The sequence below is a fragment of the Callorhinus ursinus genome, unplaced genomic scaffold (genome assembly GCF_003265705.2).
Source record: "Callorhinus ursinus isolate GAN/ISIS: 27379988/994484 unplaced genomic scaffold, GSC_fseal_2.0 scaffold29, whole genome shotgun sequence".
In the NCBI taxonomy this organism is placed as follows: domain Eukaryota; kingdom Metazoa; phylum Chordata; class Mammalia; order Carnivora; family Otariidae; genus Callorhinus; species Callorhinus ursinus.
The window spans coordinates 6,034,788-6,057,542 of NW_027397091.1; the positions used below are offsets into that span (position 1 = coordinate 6,034,788).

The 22,755-nt window shown below is 39.8% G+C and overlaps 1 protein-coding gene across 5 annotated transcripts in view; it reads left to right on the plus strand.

Annotated features, from left to right (window-relative positions):
• PLCB1 (phospholipase C beta 1) overlaps positions 1 to 22,755 on the plus strand; it is a 722,355-nt gene that overhangs the window by 664,912 nt on the left and 34,688 nt on the right. For 2 of the 5 annotated variants that reach the window (XM_073878366.1, XM_073878368.1), the window contains one exon: positions 12,758 to 12,950. The exons of the other annotated variants lie outside the window; for them this stretch is intronic. Coding sequence is in view for 1 of the 2 variants with exons in the window: in XM_073878368.1 (XP_073734469.1) it covers positions 12,758 to 12,790 (33 nt within the window). In the remaining variant the exon portion in view is untranslated. Of the gene's footprint in view, positions 1 to 12,757; positions 12,951 to 22,755 lie in introns of those variants that run through there. 5 annotated transcript variants of the gene reach the window in all.

A 22,755-nucleotide genomic window follows, 5' to 3' on the forward strand; every position in this document is an offset into this window, starting at 1 on the left:
TCTCTAAAAAAAAAAAAAAAAAAAAAAAATCCAAGATCAGTTCATCAAAGCAATTACAAAATGAATATAAAAAAAGTCCATGAATGAGAACCTACAGAAACAAAAGACAGCAGAATGACTTTATATTTTGGAATTATGACATTCAGAATGTTAAACAAGTGCTATTCTTATATTTGTTTATATTTATATTATTTTTATTATATATTATATTTATTATATTTATATAAGACTTTGTATTTTGGAATTATGACATTCAGAATGTTAAACAAGTACTTTTATTATATTTATTTATATTTATGTTATTTTTATTATATACTTTACTATATTTATATAAGACTATATTTTGGAATTATGACATACAGAATGTTAAACAAGTGCTTTTAGAATTGACAATATGTGTCAAAAGCAATTGACTGAAAAAGGGGATGAAGTATATTTGAAAACAAATTGATTTTCTATAAATGAAGTACATTTAAAATTCCAGCATTCCAGCAATAGAGAGAGACCTAGGAGATTTTAAGAGACCTATAATATTACTCAGAATATAACAGAGTGTCAACGAGATGAAAAATATGGTAGAGAGATAAAGAGCCAGGATAGATAACGTGAGAAGAGGGGAGCAAAAATGAGGAAAGGAAGGTATTTGGAGACATTGTATTTTAGAAGTCACGACAAATACAAATTCATAGATTCAGGAATCCCAAGCAAGATACATTTTTTTTAACAATTCCATATCTAGATACATCATACTGAAGTCTCAGAAGACCAAGGACAAAGCAAATATCTGAAAAACAGCTAAGGAGAAATTATTTTTAGGGAAATGACAATTTCTGAGAAGGTTGGTTTCTTAGCAGTAACAATGGAAGCAAGAAGACAGTGGGGTAATATCTTCAATGTGCTGAAAGAAAATCTTTGCCAGTCTAGAGCTTTGTACTCAAAGAAAGCTATCACTTAAAAGTCACAGCAATAAAGACATTTTCAGCCTAGCTCAGGATGACAGGAGATGGGGGTTGGGGGTGAGGGCCAGGGAGGGCTGAGTATTTACCATCCGCAGACCTTCATTAAAGGCAATCATAAAACCTTAATGCTAGTCAGAGGAAGAATTAATCCAGATGGAAAGTCTGAACAAAGACCAAAGAAATTATAAATAGGTAGATCATTCTACCTGAACATTGATTATATAGAATGTTGATAATGTCTTATGGGGTTAAATTAGAACTAACATATAAAACAATTCTGTATCATTCAAGAAGAGGTCATTGGTATTGAAGTCTCCTAAGTCTTTGTGCTGTTCAGCAAGAGGGTAAAGATATTGATGAACCCTTGACGGTGATAAATATTGAAATGTCTAGTATTACTAAGAGAATAAAAAGAGTATATAACTTCATATGTTTCAGAGAGAAAAAAAATTAGGCTGGAAAAAGTAATCCAAAAGAAAGCAAGAAAAAAATTACAAGCAATCCTGAAGTAAGAGGTATATACTTCCAGTTAAAAAATAATTGAGTCCCAGGGATGAAAAGTACAGCATAGAGAATATAGTCAATAAGACTGTAAAAAAAAGAAAAAGTATGAAAGAATATGAATCCATTAGTATCAATTATTGATATTAATGTCAACATATTTCAATAGGCTAGCCTCCAGTTGTCAGGAGCAGCGGCCTAAAAAGTCAGAGTAAAATCAAGACCTCAGCAATTTGGATGCCAATTTACCAAAGAGGTAGGCGTGGGATTCTGGGCCTTTCTCTTAACTAATTCTATAGCAATGCCTACAGGCAGCATGTGGATTGAAAAATAAGAATATCAGTGGTAAGAAGAGCTTTAAGATGCAAAGCCAGTCATTGCACCAATGTCAGAGTTTCCACCAGAAAGCAAATTAAAAGGCAGCAAAACATGAGTTGCTGGATAGATTTCTTTTTTTTTTAAATATTTTATTTATTTATTCATAAGAGACAGAGAGAGAGAGAGAGAGGCAGAGGGAGAAGCAGGCTCCCCACTGAGCAGGGAGCCCAATGTGGGACTCAATCCCAGGACCCTGGGATCATGACCTGAGCCGAAGGCAGACGCTTAACCATCTGAGCCATCCAGGCGCCCGCTGGATAAATTTCTTAAACATGGTCCTACATCTTCCTCAGAAATGGCATTGAAAGCCCCCGTTGAGAAAACACTTCTGAATTCAAAGACTGATTAAAGGAACAATAGTTCTACCTTTGATCTGATGCAATAAAATTAAGACGTGAACTTGGGAGGACAGAGATGATATTATTCCTTAATACAGTATTATATTAGCATCCTAATCGATTAATATACACTTTATCCAGTTTTATATCATACTGAAATATTAATATTTGCTTTGACATGTCTGTGGCCAGTTTTGGACAAGGCCATTTAAAACCAATTATGTCTTGATGTGGGGGCACAGGCCCTAATTGCATCTTTGTTTCTATGGGATTGGGATGCTCTGATACAGTTCGTAATCCTTTTGATTCATACCCTCTTTCAACAGAGAACAGGCTCAAAGCAGGAAGGCTTTTTCCACAGGGATGCATTTAATCTCTACCACCTCTTAGTTCAGAAGGCCCTTGAAGATTTCGTACATTCAAAATACCCTGGGACACTTCCGACCAAGTCATAAGGTCATCACAATTGTCTGCTGCTGACATTTTGTTCCGTAGGTGCCTAAATGTTCACTCCTGGTTCTCAAAGGCTTTTGTCAGCCCCTTACTGAGTTGGCAGTGACACCCACCACACACCTTATCACCCAGCCTTGGGGAGTCAGTTTAGCATCTTATCCCCTTGCTTGCTGGAACGGATGCATCCAGCATTCAGACTGTTCATGCTGCCGGTACCATAACCAAAAAAAAAAAGCATTTTTTTTTAACTCAAAGTCTCAATGCTTTTATTTAGTATTAAACCACAGATTGTTGGGCTTGTAAGTAGGTCACACTTTGTGTGGAATGACCCAGCTCTCTCCTTTGCCATCTGGCTACATAAATCAATGTCAGATGTATGCAAATATATCTCTGAGAGGAGACCCTGGAAAACAGTGTTGATAGACCAAGCACCAACCTCAGGACAGCTACCTGTCCTAGAAAAATCACCACAGCACAGGTTTAAATGTGATCGCACTGTCCATTATTTTCATTGGATGCTAGAGTCTAAATACGCTCTGCATCTGCTTCATTTATCTTAATTTTATTACATGCCCAGAAATTCAGGGGAGTTCAGGAACAGCATGGAGCGGGTGAGGAAGAGCATGTGATAGAAACTCTAAGGAGCACCAAGGGCAAAAAAATAATCATAGTGAGACAATGAGGTTTGTTTAGCTTTTTGTCCAGTAACCAACTGACTGCCTGGTTGTCACAGAGCCACTGGGATTGGTTCTCAACTCTGGACTTCAGAGTTTTAACAGTACAATAAGGATTGGGGTTAATAATTATAATTACAAATGTTATTTATTTATTTATTTATTTATTTATTTATTTATTTATTTAAAGGTAGCTTTGTTTGCAAGAAGACAGAACACAGCTGACAATAGTGCATGTAGAATAGAAAGAAAAAATCAGTAGAGAATAAATGGGGAAAATAAAAACAGAAAAGTGACTTGGAAGCAGAAAGGAATAAGTTAGTAAACCACACACAGCACCCACTCCATAATAGCACGTATATTAGTTGGTGTTGAGCCACAGAGTCTGTAAGTCAAAACTAGCTATAGAGAAGAAGTATCCCTGGAGTAGCTTGGGCTTCATAGAAGGTTGGCATTGTATACTTTCCCATCCCCAGATGCCTCCATATACCTACACTATCCCCAGATCTTCATTGTTGTACACTTATCCATTCAAACATTTCTTGAATGCAGTTAATGGGTCAGCACCGTGCCAGGTTCTGGGGAAACCATGGTTTATAGAAAAACAAATGATCACATAAAGGAGTGTGGAGCTATAAGCTGAGATACCTTTTCTGAAGGAAAGGAACATGGTTCCAGGAAAATTTATTACAGAAAAATCCAGACTGGTCTGGATGGGGTAGGTATCAAAGGGTAAAGATCAGGTAGGACTTCTTAAAGCAAGTAATTTTTTAATTGGAAGCTGAAGCTGAGTAGGAACTAAGTAAGTAAATGATGTGGGGTCCAGTGGAGTGAGGAGGGGTGTATGGATAGAGGGAAATCTTTCTAGAGCAAAAAAAAAGAGTGCATGCAAAGGCCCTGTGGTAGGAAGGATCATGGTATATTCAAGGAACTGAAAGGCCAAGGTAGATAGTGTACAGAAAGGAAAGAAGAAAATATAAAATGAGGAAAGAAAGGAAGACAGGGGTGAAACCCATACATTAGCCATTTTGGTTTTTATCCTAATAAGACTTAACCATGGGTGGGGGGTAGTGACCTGAACCAATGTACATTTTGAAAAAAATACTATTGACTGAAGAGAACAAATTGAAGGAAAGAAAGGGCAAGCAGGATGCGAAAGATTAGTTAGGGCTGTTATATTAGTGCATTCAAGAGAGCCTGTTAGTGTGGACTTGGTTTGTGACAATGGAGACAAAAAAAAGTGGAAGGATGTGAGAGGTGGGATTTGGTGCTGGGTTGGTGGTGGAGTGTAGGGAAAGGCAGGGGTCGCAGAACTACCTGGATATGGAGTTTGTGCAACTGGGCGGATACTGTCACCTATCATTGGCCTAGGGAATTTCAGAAGAGAGCCAAACTGAGAATGACGAGACAGAGCCATGAGGGTAGTCTTGGACATGGTGTGATCGAGATGTTTTAGAGGCATCCGAGAGAGAAGTCCTGTAGATGGTGAGGTATACCAATTTGGAGTTGAGAGAAGTATTAGCTGGGAATAAAAGATTTGTGACTCATATGCACATACAGATATACATATAAAGGTGGAAGGGAAGCGTGAGCATGAATGAGGTTCCCAAGGAACAGAACATAGCAAGAGAAAGAAAAAGCCTCAGATAGAGACTTGAAGCATTTTCAAGGAGCAGCTTGGCCTGGGGTTATTCTGAACACAGCATTAAGGTTGTAGGGGCAAGTCTTTTTTTTTTTTTTTCTTACACCATGAACTTATATTTCATCCCTATTATTTTGCTTTGTTTTGGTTGGATAGACAACTATCCCCCCGGTTTCTCACTTTTGAATTTCCTTGGTTAACTCGATCACCCCTGCCAGTAATGATAGAAGTTTCACCATAAATGGTTTTAATCGAGATGAAGAATACTTTTTAAATGAGTTAGTTTTTAATGAATAGGACTTTATATGTGTGCTAAATGATGCTTGTTACCAAAACCATTTAAGTATTAGTGATTGCATGCTTTTTGTCTTTTACTGGTCAATTAATCTGGCCTTGTCCTGTGAGAATAGCATGAGGTGCTGCCCATAGATAGTCTGAGAATTTATTTGAGACTGCCTGGTATTCATGCATGGTCATTTACTTAGAAATGACCACCTTGTATATTTTAGAAGATGACATCCTTTGGGGTGAGTTTTGCAAGCTCATTATGGCAAGCTACATCTAACGGAAAGGACAGGATTTTGAAACAGATAATTGAGGAAACCAGCAGAAAAGTTTAAGTTCATGTGATTCAATAGTTTTCTTTGTCCAATATTGTGTTTTCATAGTACACATTGAATAAGAGGGTAAGATCTTTATTGACAGGCACAGTTTACTTTCGATGATTTTCTGTTCACTGAATTTGGTAGTGATGGCATTCCAATGAAAAGTTGCATTTTGTTCACGTGGGCACACGAATTTGCACATGCTATGTGTGTCTGCCCATGTTTACTGTGTAGTTAAAACCAAGACATCAGTTGTGATCTCCCCAGAAGGAGCAGTAACTGTATAACTTAAGCAGCAAGTAGAAGAATCTGGGTTTTTTAAATGTAGGCAAGAGATAAGAATGTCTTTTTCAAGTTCATATGAAAGTGGATGATGGAGCGGCACTGACTAACATGGTAGCCACTAGCCACAAAGGGCAATCTGAGTTTAAATTAATTAAGATTAAATAATATTAAAAATTAAGTTCTTGTGTCACAACAGCCACATTTCAATGGTCCAGTGTAACTGGTGTCTACAGCGTTGAGCAGTGCGAATATACAACTTTTCCACCATCCCAGAAAGTTCTAGTGAAGGTTTCTGAACTAAAGCAGGAATCAAATCCAGGCTGCTGCCAGTTTTTGCATGGCCTGTTGAGCTAAGCATGATTCTCACATTTTGAAATGATGGAAACACAATCAAAAGAAGATGATATTTTAGAACACATGAAAATCATCCGAAATTCAAACTTTAGTGTTTCTAAGTTAAATTTTATTCAACCCAGCCGTGCCCACTCCTTTATGTATTGTCTATGACTCCTTTCTAATGACAACTGCCGGATTGAGTACCTTGAGACCCGAGAGCCTGCAAAGTCTAAAATATTTACTCTCTGACTCTTGACAGAAAAGTTTGCCAGTGCTTGAGCTGAAGGAGGGAAGGTAGCAATGTCACAAGTCTCCTTGACAGAGAACGTTCCGTGTGGTTTTCGAAAAGGAAATCTGAGGAAGGAAAAATGTATTCAGAGCGCGTGCCCTGATTTACTTGCTGTAGGATGCCCTGCCTTTTAGGTCGACTGGGGTAAAGTCTCCAGAAATGCTGGAGGTAGTTTTTAACGTGAATCCGAAGGGCTTCATCGAAACCTCAGCTTTCTCAGTGTCTTTTTGTAACTTTTTAAAGATATCGTCTAAAAGTTCGCTTTGCTCTATAACGCGCTCTCCTCCCCATTGTCAAAACGCAAATTAAGTTCTCTCAAAGGTTTGACAGTATGAAACAAGGAAATTCACTCACCCTCTTGACAGCAATGCCAATTATCTTCTTAACCTTCTCTTGGGCGGAATGGCTGAGACAACGAAAAATTATTTTGCAGTGGGACTTGAGCCAAGTCAGCCTCAATCTGTTCTCATTATTATCATGTCTCCTCATCTCTTGAGAACGGGCTCACTAATAAGAATATGGTACCTCTTATTGGGCCACGATTAAATACATGCAGGAACTTCGTTAAGCCATTCCCTGTCAGAAATGCCACAAGGCTATTGAGAATTCCTGCAGGACCCCAGGATTGTATCTTCTTTACCTGGGCATTGACCTGTGCCATGCAAAGCACCCTAAGGAGCTCAGCTGACCCATTTGATGATGTTGATGTACAAGATTGTATCTGGGAAAAAAAACCCTCAGGAAATGCATTTCTTGTTTAAGCCTCTAAATCCTCAGCATTAGCCTTAAGCCTAACTGACTTCAGAGGAGTAAATCATCAGGAAAATCTGTGACCGAAGGGATTGTCCATGGCTAAGTTCAGGTACAAATGCTAGTCCCCACCTCAGTAGTGTGTGCCTTTGACCCCCCCCAGTGTCAGTTCCGATCACTGGCTGCTAGGGGGTATTTCAGGTTAATACCATGATGTGGTAAAAGGGACAGGAGCTCATATACTTCCAGTCTCTAAGATTTCTGAGCCTACTTTGGTTTGTACCGTCTTTGTTTACGTCCTCCGGCAAACAGAGGTTTTCAGAGTGTTCTGTAGGGGGATTTGAGGACATCCAGTTGGTTCAGTATAGAATTCCATGTTGATGCATGCCTGGAAGGAGTCATTGGAACAGTAATTCCATAGTAAAAGGACCTGAAAATCAGCCATTTTGACATTTAGTTTTCTTATTGACATGCATCAGATTTATTTAATTTAATTTAATATTAATGAATGGGAAGGTAGAATAAAATGTTTGTGAATGTATACACCACTTGGTTTTTAAACAAAACAAAAAAAGACATTTGAGTAAAATTTTGCATTACTGAATGGGTTTTGAAGTTATGATTGAGATCCCTGAAGCACATAGCAGCAGTTTTGGGAGCAAAAAGTATTTTTTCACCCCATGGAGTATCTAATGCCAGATAGATGGTTTTGTCAGAAAATATCATGAAGCCTATCAGTCTTTGATAATTGCTTCAAATTGTCTACATATATATATAATCCAAAGTCTCTTTTTTAAATGCTTGTACTGTCAGTGGTCTTTGATTTATAACCATTGGACTAACAAATCGTATTAGCTTCATCAGGCATCATTTCTCGAGGATGTGAGGTGTAAGACAATAACAGATGTGTGAGTAGGAGTGAGAACTCTAGAAGTTGCGAGAGGAGATTCCAGTCAGAGGGAACAGCAAGTGTGGCTGCCCAGAGGCAAGGGGACCATTGGAGGAAATGAAGGAAGTCTATTACAATAGAAAGAGATTGGGAAAAAAGAAGAAAAAGAAAAGAAACTGAAAAAAAAAAAAAAGAAATGAGGCCAAGGAAGAAAATGGGGCCAGAACTGGCAGATCACTGCAAGAGGCAATAAAAGCTTAGAGCTTTGTTCCAAGGACAATAGCAGCCATTGAAGATGCATGGTCCAATTTGTGTTTTAGTAGAATTTCTCTGTGATGTGGGGACTGAGTTGGAAAGGGGAACGAGGAAACCAGTTAGAAGGCTATTCTATAAAATAGTGATATTCTGGACAGGTAAGGATCATCCAATGCTTGTTTGATAGATAAAAATATTCCCCATCCAATGGCTCAGGATGATAAAGAAAACAATTTAGGCCCACTAACCCATTATATGCATTTTTTTTATGTATCGTATTAAGTACCCTGTCTAAATGAAACTCAATGTTATAGTTTTTTTTTTAATAGTTAAGAGTCTCATGAGAAGCTCCTGAATGTGAGTCTGCATGTATTAATTATTATCAAATCTATCCAAAGTGTGGCATCAGTATATCTAGGTAGAGCATATGTTCTAGCCCAGATTTCACACAGGTAACACTGGGAGTCCCAGACATAAACTTTAGAAGCAAATCTGTTTTCCGCAGGTGGAACCCCTCCACTATGTTCAGAGTATATAACATATACTCACGTTCGGAGCAAACTGAATGGGAGGTGAGGGCAGTCCTGCTTTGTCACCAGCCCACAAAACTATCTGCCACATGATGGACAGTCACATCAGATTTCATTAGAGTGTTAACCACAAGTTCAGCAGTGACCTTTCTGTCTCTCAAGTCTCATTTAAAATTTCTGTGCTTTTGTTTCTTAACTGGATGATTTGGCCTTGGCTTCCAGTGCCTTAGAATCATCACTCTGAAGGTATGGTCATTATAAATGAGGGGGGTCATCCTAATGCCCTCAGGACATACCTTCAATATTAGGATGCTGAATAAATCCCACCAGTTCCTTCTGTTATAATATGCCTCTTTTTCTTGAAAGCAAAGCCCTAAATTAAAAAGTTTAAATGGCAACTTAGTTTTTGATAACTGAATTTTTATGAAATAAATTCAGACTTACGAATTCACCTAGTAGATATTGCTTGCCATTGGCATATGACCTTTGAATCGACATTTTATTGACCTAGGATTGGAAGGACTGAGACTTCCAACAGCAAAAAAGAAACTGTTACTGGCTGCAATAAAATTGTGTGGCCTTAAAATTCCAATTAGAGCACTTGTTTATACTTACTCAGGGAAATGGAGAGTTACATAGGAGATTTAAATAAATTGTGGAACACTTGGTCCTGAATAGTGTCCATTATGATACTTTAAACAGATTAAATTTAATTAGAAGTCTCAAGTTTCCTGAGTGTCAGGAAAGGTGAAAATGTGGTCATAGGATGTAGAGACTGGCACGAGGAAAAACAGCCAGAAATTCTGAACTTGGATTTCTTTGCATGTCCTTGTGCTACATCATCACTTAAAAGTTGATCCTGATGACCACTGACATTTTATAAGCTCGAGTGCAAAGTGCACCGCATTCCTTTGCCATGGATTAAAGCACATGATAGCTCTTGAGCCAGATTATAAGAATCCCTATCATAAGATTATGAGAAACAAGAGGGAAGAATCAGGATTGAAAGCCTGACCCAGAGATGACTCTCTTGTTTAAAGAAAATGTTTGATCTTGCTTTCAATGCATGGCTTCCTGAGCAAAGATCTTTACTATAATAAGTAACTGTTTGCAACTTTACCACATGGATTAGTCTGAGTCCTTAGGGAAACACAAAAGGGCTTAGTTATCTGATTACAAAGACCCACATTCCTCAGAAAGCACCCCATGTTGGCAGCTGGACAACGCAATCAAGAACTGTCATTGTGGAATCAAAGCAAACTCCCAATTTTTTTATCACAGCTCTAGTGGGTTGAATGGTGGTCCCCCAAAAGATAATATCCACATCCTAATTCCCTGAACCTATGAATATTACCTTATTTGGAGAAAGGGCCTTTGAGGATGTAATTGAGGTATGGATTTTGTGATGAGGAGATCATCCTGGATTTTCCAAGCGGGCCCTAATTCCAATGGCATGTGTCCTTATAAGAATGAAGCAGTGAGAGATTTGACACACAGGAGGAGGGATCGTGAGCACAGAGGCAGAAACTGGAGGAGGGCAGGCCAAGTCAAAGAATGCTGGCAGCCCCCACAGCTGGAAAAAGCAAGGAACCAGTTCTCCCCAGGAACCTTTGGAAGGAGTATGGCCCTGCCAACTCCTTGATTTCAGACTTCTGGCCTCCAAAAGTGCAAGAGAATGGAGTTTTGTTCTTTTAAGCCAACCGATTTGTGGTGATTTGTTAAAACAGCCACAGGAAACTAATACACCAACAGTGGATTCGGTTCCCTCCATTTATTGGTGACATCCTAAAGTCTGCATTTCTGGATGAGGTATCTTTTTTTTTTTTTAAAGATTTTATTTATTTATTTGAGAGAGATAGAATGAGAGATAGAGAGCACAAGAGGGAAGAGGGTCAGAGGGAGAAGCAGACTCCCCGCCGAGCAGGGAGCCCGATGTGGGCCTCGATCCCGGGACTCCAGGATCATGACCTGAGCCGAAGGCAGTTGCTTAACCAACTGAGCCACCCAGGCGCCCTGGATGAGGTATCTTAAAAGTCTTTCCCCTTCCATGCTCCTGCACATCCTTCTGGAATATTCTCTGTGGAAATAGTACAAACCATTACAACCACATTTCTTACAGATTGTTTGTGTGAAATCTGCAGAGCTCAAAAAAATATTTGATCAAAAGTAACTCTTCAGTTAGTGAATTGCCTTCTTCTTGAGTTCATTCATTCCACAAATATTTGTCAAGCGTTCGCTATGTGCCAGGGCATTGTTTCTGAGTAACGGAGATCTGGTGCGGAAGAAAACGGGCAAGAAACCCCACTCCCGTAAAGTTTCATAGGCAAACAATAGGTAAAATAAAGAAATAAAATGTATAACATACTGGGAGGAAGTAAAACTACAGAGAAAATTAAAGGAAGAAGGAGGGATAGGGAGTGGAAGTTTTCTATTCTTTTTAAAAATTTTTTTTATTTAAATTCAACTTAATTAACATATACTTTATTATTAGTTTCAGAGGTAGAATTCAGCGATTCATCAGTTGTATACAACACCCAGTGCTCCTTACTTCAAGTGCCCTCCTCCATGCCCATCACCCAGTTACCCCAGCCCCCCACCCACCTCCCCTCTAGCAACCCTCAATTTGTTCCCTATAGCTAAGAGTCTCTTATGGTTTGCCTCCCTCTCTGTTTTCCTCTTATTTTATTTTAGTTCTCCATTCTTAAAGGATGATCAGGAAAGGCTTTGTTGAGAAGGTGACCCTAAGGAGGTGGTTCTATAGAGAAATAGAACCAGTAGGAGCTATTATTAGGAACCAGTTCACATGCCTACGGAGGCTGACAAATCCAAAATCTTCAGAGCAGATGTCGCAGTTCAAGTCCAAAACCAGAAGCTGCTGGAGAACCAGGAAAATAGCTCAGTTCAAAGGCTATTAGGAGAACTCTCCCTTACTAGGAGGGTCAGCCCTTTGTTCTATTCGACTAGTTGGACATCAAGCAGCTCCAGGGGTGGCTAGGTTTACTAGTATGTGTCATACACACACTCACCTAAAATTAAGAAAGAGCTCAAAAAGATAAGTAACTAGTTTCACTGAGAAACTAAGCATCAAACATGATTATGGCAGACTCCAAAGCCTGCTTTCTTTTCATTTATTTATTAGATTTTTTTTTTTTTAGTACTTCTAAAAAAAAGGTACTTGAGCTGTGGACTCCCAAGTATTCAGGGCTAATCTGTGTTTGTTTGTTTTTTAACTTATTTTCCCCAGTGTTCTGTTCACATCTCCTAGAGCCACAGAGAATTCCCTAGCATTTGCAGGACCGCTGTAAGGGCCCATAAGACTGAATTGAAGCAGCGATTGTGGGTCTCCTCCTATACAAGCTGAAACACAATCCTGTACCCCAATCGGCCTGTCCAAGAATAGTGTGAGCTTTTAAAGATGAAAGGGACATGGTCCCTGCTTTAAGTTCTCCGGTAATCTCATTAGGGCGATATAACCAAGTGAAGTGATGACATAAGGGCTAGGATCTGTGACATTGACATAGGTAGACAAGAGCTCAAAAAAATAAAAAGAAGAAGAAGAGAAAAAAAATAGAGAGAAGAAAAAATAATACTTGGTCTGTAGAAAGTACCCAGGGAAAGGACATTGTGAGTTGAGTGGAAGAAGATATGGCAAGGAGGTCTAGGGAAAGTGGAAAGTCTGTAAAGGGCCAGGCTTGAGCAAATTATCTCAGAGCAAAACATGGTCGCCCTCTTCAAAAGTTCCAAGATTTCATAACTCCCAATAACTTTGGCCAGTATGCTTTTTTTTTTTGGAGGCAATAAATTCATAAATGCTATAAGAGCAAATTCAACATGGAACTCTCCATTGATTTAATTTTCTTTTTAATTTTGTAGATACCACTTCATACTGAATCTCATCAAGAATAATATGACCTGATCCATCCATCATACCGAATGACTTCCCCCTTTTTAAATTTGAAATCAGTTTTTATTTTATATGCAGGCATAGCATCCCACAATAATTATAAGCAAAAAAAAAAAAAAAAAACCCAAGCAACTAACTAATAAACCACTTTCCATCAGCATTTTCTATGATTGCAATCTATCTGCTGAAGTAGCCTGGTGTTATCTCACAAGGCAGCTTCCTTCAACTGTGTGAGTAACGGCTATTAAGTCCTTTTATGGAGTCATTTCTAAAACAATACACTTTGTCATGTTACCTTAATTACCTTTTTAGCTGCAGCTATATTTTAAAGAACAGACCCCCTTATCATGATTGTTATAAGACAAATTCTTTTTCCCCTTGTGGGAATCATGAGGCTGTGTTTGCCTTTTTCCTTCTAAAATAGATCTTTATTAAAAGATCAGCATAGTCAGAGTAATTGAGATCAACAGTTTTCTTCATTCTGTGTTCAGTTGACTCCTGAGCTCTTACTGCCTTTCTAGCGCTATCCTTCCATAAGACAAATCCTTCTTGGGGCAGGGGCTCTGTAGCAAGCGTGTTGGTGAGCATGTGCGTGCACCTCCCGATTTATAATCTCTGCTCTTATGCTTGTGCTAATTGATATTAAAATCAGAATTCCAGGGTAAATGCTAATAAACGAAATAAGTTCTGAACCACACAGGTCACAATTTCTGACAGTTGTATTCATGTGAGTGAAGCTATCAGGCTTTGCAGTTCCAAATTCAAATTCTCCACTGACTCTGAGCTCATGTCCTTGAATGTGTGACTCATACTTGGGGTAACTTCTCGGAGTCATTTTTTTAGGGATGTTGAATTTGTTTGGAGGGGCTTTAATTTGATTCTTTAGCTTTGTGCAAAGAGCTAGTTATCTGATGTGGTCTGAGGTTTGGAGTAAGAAGGGAGTAAATGTAAATAAGACATTAGCATTGTCCAGTTACTAGCAGAGTTAGAAATGATAGCTTTATCTGTAGTTCTGAAAATACCTTGGCTTATGTGGCCACTGTTGCAAACTGTAATAAAATTGAAACAAAACAAGGAAATGATGACATCGATGTAAAATAGAATGAATTTGACCATTGCAAATGCCATGCTTTACCATATTCTGAAAGCCTAGAGAGAATGGCAAGGGCCCGCTTATTCATGCACAGGGATAGGTAACTGATCAGTAAAAATGCTTACATAGTAAGTGAATAATGATATTTTTAATATGGATTTTTGACATTTGGATCAAATTTGGTGTTCTTTGTCAACTTTATATCAAATAGAGCTAATTATTGTTCATTTCTTGCTAATGACTATTGGCTTTGACTATTTGTCAATCTAGCCTTACAATTTATTCAGAAGTGGTTTTGAATCACATATTGTGCTTTGTGGCAATGCAAAATCTCCTATTGAAGTATTTTTTATTATCTCATATTGAATGAACTAAAGAGTATGTGGATTCAGTACCTAACAGTTTTGATTCATGGACTTGACAGTGAAATGATTTCAGAATAACAACAGGCCAAAATATGAAAGAGAAGAAATCACAAATTCTGAATATGTATTCTTTAATTGGTTAAATTGCACATTAAGGTTTTTTTAATATCAGAAAACACAAAATTTACTGAGATGAAACTATGAGTATTTGAATTTGGAGAATGACAATATTTCACCCTTTTGTATTTTACCAAGTTGTGGCTAAATCATGACCTGATAGCGTCATCTAGACAAAAAGTTTAAGGAAATTCTACACTATGAATATAAAGAAACTCTGTTAGGCATTATTTCAAAATCAGGACATCCTGGCTTTGGAAATTTTCATTTTGTGAAAGTTAAAGTTAGACATTGGCAACCCAATGACTTTTACTTTCCTGCTGAAACAAAATTAAATATTAGGCCAGTAGTTGAGGGCCAACTTTTTTATTTCACGCCCCTAAAAATTGAACATTCACCCCACCTTAGGCATATTCATTTACTTATTTATTCATTGTAGACTAACGCATACCTTCATTATAAATGAATGTATATACAATATGTAAATATATTTTACAATTATAATGAAATACTAATGGAAAAGGATGAAATAAAGATGAAAATAGTATTTTATTTATTAATGATTCAAAACACCTCTCTGCTGTCAAAGTGAGAGCACGTGTGTTTGAATAGACTTCATGATTTTCAAATGTCTTGGTTTAACACTGTGATTCAGAAATTCAAAGTGCTGGCTCTGAGTTTAGGTATTTTTTTCAGTACTTGTTTTAATAACTGTCAGTGCTGGAAGAAAAGATTCCTTGCACAGATTTGAAGATTGAGATGGAAGAATGCATCTCAGCTGTGTTTATTGCATCACTGCATCCCTTCTCATTCAATCCCATCCACCAGCTGTAGAGGTTTGACTTTATAATGACTGCTTAATTTTTAAGTGTTCTGCTAATTATAGTGGCTTCACACATTCATTAACATGCTATAGTTACACACTTAGGGCAAGGTTTGCTGTTGGCTACAGAGAAGTAATCCATATTTCAAAGAGCCTTCTTAATAATACTATGTTTTAGACTGATCCTTTGGTAGTATCTGATTACTATTATCTCATGATGTAGGAAAAAGGGAAAGGTCAACTCTGCCAGTTTTTTATTGGTTAGCATTTGCATAATTGCTAATATGGTCCATCTTCATTTTTTTTTTTTTTTTTGCAAGGGTTTCATTCCTCTGATGAGGGTTTGTTTAGTTAAAATAGGCAGAGTAGCCTGTAAATCCATTTAACATGGCCACATGGGAACTGAACAGGTTACAGGATGCCAAAACTGAACACATAAGCAAGGGCACCACTGTTTAACACTTGAAGACATGGGACCCTCCTCTTTCCTCAGAAGGCCTTGAGCACCATGTGGCACCCATAACCATATGACAAACACTAATATGGTACCAGTGTCAAACTTTATAATAAGTATGAGTAAAGCTACATTTTCTTGCAAGTGGAAGCTCTAGTATTCTTTCCTCATATTCCAGTGGATCGTTTTTCTATGTATCCTCTGAGCATAAACATGCCTCCTTGGAGGGTACAGGTTTAGGGTACAGGAGGATACTAGATCATTTTGCTCCCCAAGAAAATAGATCATGAGTTCTTTTGGTGACTAGAGAGTTCTGGCATTTTGGAGGCAGGGAAGATACTTGAAGTGCCCATGTTGTAAGCATTATCTCTTCGAATGTATCTAAGCATATTAGATCTGTCCATTTTTGCTTTATATAGTTTGAAGATATAGTTATTAGGTGCATACATATTTACTGTTGCTATGTTCCCCTATTAAATTGATCCTTTTATCAATATGAAATGTTCCTCTTTAATTTTTCTAACCTTAAATTAATGCTCGCCAATATAGTAGCCACTAGCCTTGTGTGTCTATTTAATTTTAAATTAAAGATAGACAAATTAAAAAATGTAGTTCCTCAGTTGCACTGGTCACATTTCAAGTGTTTACGAGCCACATGGCTAGTGACTATTCTATGGGATAGCACAAAAAATATTTCCATTATCTCAGAAACTTCTATTGCACAGAGCTGGCTTAAAGCTACTTCATCTGATATTAAAACAACTACATTTTCTTTTAGTTAATGAATGCATGGAGAATTAGACAAGTCTACAATCATAGATGGAGATTTTAACACACCTTCAAAAAGCAGGAAAAAATCAATAAGGATATAGAGGATTTGAATAACACAACCAACATAATCTAATTCATACATTTAATACATTACCTCTAACAACAGTACAATACATATTCTTTTAAGCACATATTGGAAATTTAGCAACATAGGCTATGTGCTAGGTCATGAAGCAAGTCTCAAAACTTCAAATTATTAAAATCATACAGAGTATATTCTTTGTCAATGCTAGAATTAAGCTAGAAATCAATGACAGAAAGATAACTAGAAAATCCCCAAATATTTGGAAAATAATCAACATGCTTCTAAATAACCCAGGGGTCAAAGAAGAAATAAAAATTAAAATGAGAATGCCTGTATTTTGAACTGAACAATGATGAAAATACAACATATTAAAATATATGGAATGGGCGCCTGGGTGGCTCAGTTGGTTGAGCGACTGCCTTCGGCTCAGGTCATGATCCTGGAGTCCCGGGATCGAGTCCCACATCGGGCTCCCTGCTCGGCAGGGAGTCTGCTTCTCCCTCTGACCCTCTTCCCTCTCATGCTCTCTATCTCTCATTCTCTCTCTCTCAAATAAATAAATAAAATCTTTAAAAAAAAATAAATAAATAAAATAAAATATATGGAATGAAGCTTATGCAGTGTTTGGAAGGAAATGCCTAGCTTTCAGTGCATATATTAGAAAAGAAAATAGGGTGACAGTCAGTGTTCTAAACTTCCATCTCAAGAAAACCAGAAAAGAAACAGCACATTAAACCCAGAGAAAGTAGAAGGAAGCAAACACTAAAAAGAACGGAGGGGTGTCTGGGTAGCTGGGTCAGTTAAGTGTCTGACCATTGGTATCAGCTCAGGTCATGATCTCAAGGGTGTGAGATGGAGCCCCTCGGGCTCTGCACATGTGCTCTTTCTCTCTCAAAATAAAATAAAATAAAATAAAATAAAATAAAATAAAATAAAATAAAAACAAGAACAGCAATCAGTGAAATAGAAAATAGGCAATAATACAGAAAATCCAGAAGGCTAAAAGTTGGGTTTATTAGTTGAAAATTATTAATACAATTGATAAAACCCCCTGTAACACTGATTTCTCTCTAATGAACTTAATAGCATTCATTGCTCAATTAAGACGCTTACTTTGAAACAGTAATTTGCTGAACTTCCATGCAGGTCCATTCTCTTTCCGTTATGCTGGGCTTTTTAAAAGCCTGCTTTTCATCATTAAGTTGAATCATAATAAGCATAATCAGGATAATAAAAGTGCTGAGGGAAGGGAGAACATTGAGAGAAAGCAAATCTGTGAACTCAAGGAGGTGACATTAAAATGAGTCTTTCAAGGGCTTCAGTGGACAGTGTAGAGAGGGAGGGACAATTAAGTCTTCATTTTTAAAAAGATGAAGAAAGACATCTCCTCTATTTCACCTTTCAGGAAGGTAGGAAAAAATGATGGACAAGCCACAAATAATTGATTTTAACAGTGGGGACAGAGCAAGTGGTAGGTCCACTTGATGCCAAGTCTCCCTGTAGGGGAGGCTTTGATTACTGAAGGCACGCATCAGGGGTTATGTAACTCCATAATCGTGAAACCCAGAGGAACTGGGAAGACACCTAAGGTCTGGGTTTTGCTATCACCATAGTGGTGTAACTTGCTCATTAGTGATTCTCAAACTTGAATGTGCACGCAGATCGCCTCGGGATCCTGTGGAAAAGCAGGTTCTAAGTGAGGAGGGCTGGTGGACTTAATAACATGTCCACCTTCATCATCTGACTTTATAACAAGCTCCAGGGCGATGCTGATGCTGCTGGTCCCTGGACCGCACTGAGTAGGAGGATTCTAACTCAGAAGCCAGAGCTAACAGCCCAAACACTGCCTGGTGACAATGGCTGTCTCACCTGGCTTGTGTAGTGTTGGTGCACACAGTTCAGGATTACTTACTAACATTTATGAAGTGTGAAGTTTCACGTAAGCATGTGAAGCTTCCCTTAAACTCTGGGAAGAGCTGGCTAGAGTGGGCCTGTTTCCATGCATGGCAAGTCAGCTGGAGAGGAGGAAGGCCATGATTTACCTTCTGCCATAAGCCTCACCTCTATCACCCTGACCCGTTGCGCATAATCTATGGTACTTACCCATCAGCCTTCCTAATCTCAAGGGCTCTCAATCTTGCCTAAATATTGGAATCACTCGGAAAGCTTTCCGAGGTACTGATGGCTGGGTCCCATCTCCAAAGACCCTCATGTCTTTGGTTTGGGGTGAGGCTTGGACATTCTAAAAGCTCCCAAGTGGTTCTAATGTGAAGGCAAGGTAGACAATTTCTGTTTAAATCAATTTAGTGAGGGGCACCTGGGTGGTTCCGTCAGTTAAGCAGCTGCCTTCAGGTCAGGTCATGATCTCAGGGCCCTGGGATCGAGCCTTGTGTCAGGCTCCCTGCTCAGTGGGGAGTCCGCTTCACCTTCTCTCTCTACCCCTCCCCCTTGCTCATGTGCTCTCTCTCTTAAATAAATAAAATCTTTTTAAAAAATCAATTTAGTGACCACTGCAGCAAGATTTTTAGCCACCATCTTCAGAAATTCTGATTCAAAAAGTCAAGACCACCCATCCCCTAACATTGGCAGGACCAGAGAGGCAAAGGTAAAACCCTGTTTCTTCCCACCCTCTCCTCACCCCTGTTCTTTCTTGTGCCATAAAGGATCATCTGTGCATAGGTGTGGATATCCAAGGTCTCTCCTTCCTCCCCTTCAAATGTCCACCCCAGGTGACCCCTTAGACTCAGGTATGTGCAAAATGACTGCAAGGTCACTCTCAAGAGGCCTGGCCGTGGGAAGCAGACTGTGAGGGACTGGAAAGGCGGCTTGGGGCCAGTTAGAAGGGAATTCTGGTATTCCGGTGGAGTGATTTCTGAAACCAACCAATTTTCTGAACCCAGCTGGGGGTCCTACAATACAATTCAGTTCTGATGCTAACTACTGGGAGTTAGCACCCACTCTACAGCTGAAGTGTTCAGTCCCACAAGTCTGCCCTCCTTGAGATGCTAGGCTACCTGTACCTCTGAGCAGCCAGCTACAAATCAGGGGTTCCCACAACCCCCTCTTCAGGTTTGATCATTTGCTGGAATGTCTCACAGTACTAAGAAAGACACTTGTGCTTCCTGGTTTATTATGAAGGATGAAAATGAACAGCAGATGGAAAAGTACATGGGGCACGGGCTAGAAGGGTCTGGAAGGACAGAAGCACAGGAGCTTCTGTCCCCACGAGTTGGGGTGTGCCACCTCCCAGCATGTGGATGCTTTCTGCAACCCAGAAACTCTCTCAATACTGTTCTTCAAGAGTTTTTATAACGCAGTCTCCAGCTACCCGCCTTCCCTGGAGAGTGGTACCGGGGGCTGAAAGTTCCAATGCTGTAATCACTTGGTCCTTCTAGCCATCAGCCCATCCTGAGGCTATCCAGGGGCCCTACCTAAGTCACCTCATTGGCAAAAACTCAGATGGGATGAAAGGGACTCCTTATCAATCACAAAAACAAACAAACAAAAAACCCCCACTCCTATCACTTAGAAAATTCTAAGGGTTTTAGGAGCTCTGTGCCAGGAACCAGATACAAAGACCAAATCTTATGACACCCCATCTGGTACGCCAGCATTCCAGAGGCTGTGTTTCCAGAGGAGCTTGCCCTGTGAGGAGTGTGTGCGTGGAGGAGGTCAGAAGGGGGCTGTGAGGAGCCCTTTGTCCAGATCTAAGAGTGGTCTCCTAGGAGGTCTGGGGTGGGCCTGAGAGCCTCATTCACAGTCTCTCCCAGGAGATTCTGAAGCAGACGATCCACAGGGTCCATTGGGAAAGACAAACCCTGCAAGAGAATCAGAACCAAAGAGGAAAAGTTTCCTCTCTTCCCCCACACCCCCCGCCCTGCCCCCGGCCTCTGTTTAACCATTCTCAGTGCTAGTCAGATCCTGGAAACCGCACTTGGAACGTCGAATGGGGAATTTGTCATGCTTTTGCAGATGCATCATGTTGGGGGAAGTTGGAAGCCAAATACTTGGAGTTTCCAAACGGTCTACCCCAGGAGAGAATGGCTGTAGGCTTCGAGAAAATTAGAGAGAGGGGCGCCTGGGTGGCTCAGTTGGTTAAACCGCTGCCTTCCAGCTCAGGTCATGATCCCAGGGTCCTGGGATCGAGCCGCACATCGGGCTCCCTGCTCATGCAGGAAGTCTGCTTCTCCCTCTGCCTGTCGCTCCCCCTGCTTGTGCTCTCTCCCTCTCTCTCTCTCGCTCTCTCTATGTGTCAAATAAGTAAATAAAATCTTTAAAAAAGAGAGAGAGAGAAAATTAGAGAGATTCAGGCTGGCTGCACCCTCTGCTTCTTGGAGCTCTTTCCGCTCGAATGCTATTGTCATATGTGGCCTGAGAAATAAAAGAGAAGCCAGACATTCAAGCGGGTACTGCCTGCATCCGGGTTTTCCCCCCAGAAAGTCGATCTAAGCCCTGGCTTCAGGATTTTGAGATAATGGGAGCTTATTTGATTGAGTTCTTTCTGGGTGTCCAAGCAGTGTCTGCGGGATTGACTCTATCACCTTGATGTTATGCAAGGAAACCGAGATAAGGCGACTGGCTAGGAGCCCAAGCTCATGCAACTCTCCACCAGCCAGAGTAGAGAAGTGAAGCAGGGCACCTGGCCCTAGACTCATGTTCTGGAAACCACTAGCCTACATGGTCTCTTTAAAACACACGTGTGTAAATGTCCCGCAACTTTCCATTGAGACTCCCAGCGGAGTCTTCTTTTGTTGAGTGCAAAGGAGAAGGGCTGTGCTGTTAATGTTTGTCACAGCCTTAGGCCTTTGGCCTCAGGGCAAAGCAAACCACTAAAAAATACCCATGGGCGCATTTCCTACTTCCTCTTACAAAGTCAGGAAATGTACTCAGTGTTTAAGGGGCTGATGTTGTACCAATAGTGCTCATGAATCATGGATATATAGGAACTCCCAGGGGTCAGTATTCCTAAGAAACCAGACTGGACTCCCCTTACCTGGTCAGGAAAAGATAAAAGGCTAAATTATTCAGAGCAGTTAATCGGTGATTCTCATCCTAAATATCTGAAGAAGTTGGGAATAAGAATTCCCCAACCTGCTCCCAGAGCCCTGTCTCTGGCAATTCTATTCCAAGCAAATTCTATAAAGCAGAGCTTTACAAACTGGCAGCCAGGCTGAAATAACCAGCAGACACAATGTATTTGACTCACACATTGTTATAGTGGGGTTTTTAATCTTTACTATTCTTTCTTTCTTTCTTTCTTTCTTTTTAAGTAGGCTCCATGCCCAGTGTGGAGCCCAGTGTGGGGCTTGAACTCAAGACCCTGAGATCATGACCCCGAGATGAAATCGAGAGTCAGATGCTTAATTGACTGAGCCACCCAGGTGCCCCTTTGTTATTCTTTTATTTTCTTTTTGAATTTGATCCCAACTTTTAAAAACCAGGAAATTTCCCATTCTAAAATGTTTCCTGGCTTCTTTTGAATATTGGAAGACCTAGCCATTTTGTGTCAAAGTTCCCACTTGGCAGTACTTCTCTGGAGCTGGGGAATGAGCTCCCCCTTTAGATGGTCGTATGCGCTCCCTTTAGCCCCCGTCACCACCACAGCCACATACCACCACCAACACTGCTTCCTCCTATAGGCAGTAGCATTAATAACTACTAACTTCCTGTTGTTCAAGGTCCCTTATAATTTATGATATGTGTATATGCTTGTACAAGCCCTGCCTCCACAGGTCATACCTAGGAGATGACTGTTGCTTGGGGATTTATACCAGATTGCAAAATAACCCTGAGTGCCCACCCAACCTGCAGTCCCTGAGTGCCTTACCCCAGTGGCATGGTTTGCTTTATGCATGCCAGTTCCAATGTATGGTGGTAGATGTCTGGGACTTTGATCAGGATTCCATGGCTATCTAGGCTCATCCTGAAAGACTGCCATGATTGATTAGTGATGTCTGCCACGGTCACTGCACCTGCTCCCATCAGCGCTATGCTTCCATCCCATTTCCCTTTTTCTTTATTTTGTAGTTCTTCTTTGCCTCTTAATTTTTCTGGCATTTCAGCCACGTCTGAGCTATGTGTTACTCCTAAGCTGTAGCTACCAACATTAGTGAGTATCTTCTTGTTATATCCTGCAAAAGACATGTTGATTGTTTTTCTAACCCCCAATTGGAGAACTTGAGAAAATTGCCCCATTACAGAGTATTTTTCTTCATGAACAATGAAGCTATCCTCCAGGACTGAGCCACGGAAACCCAAC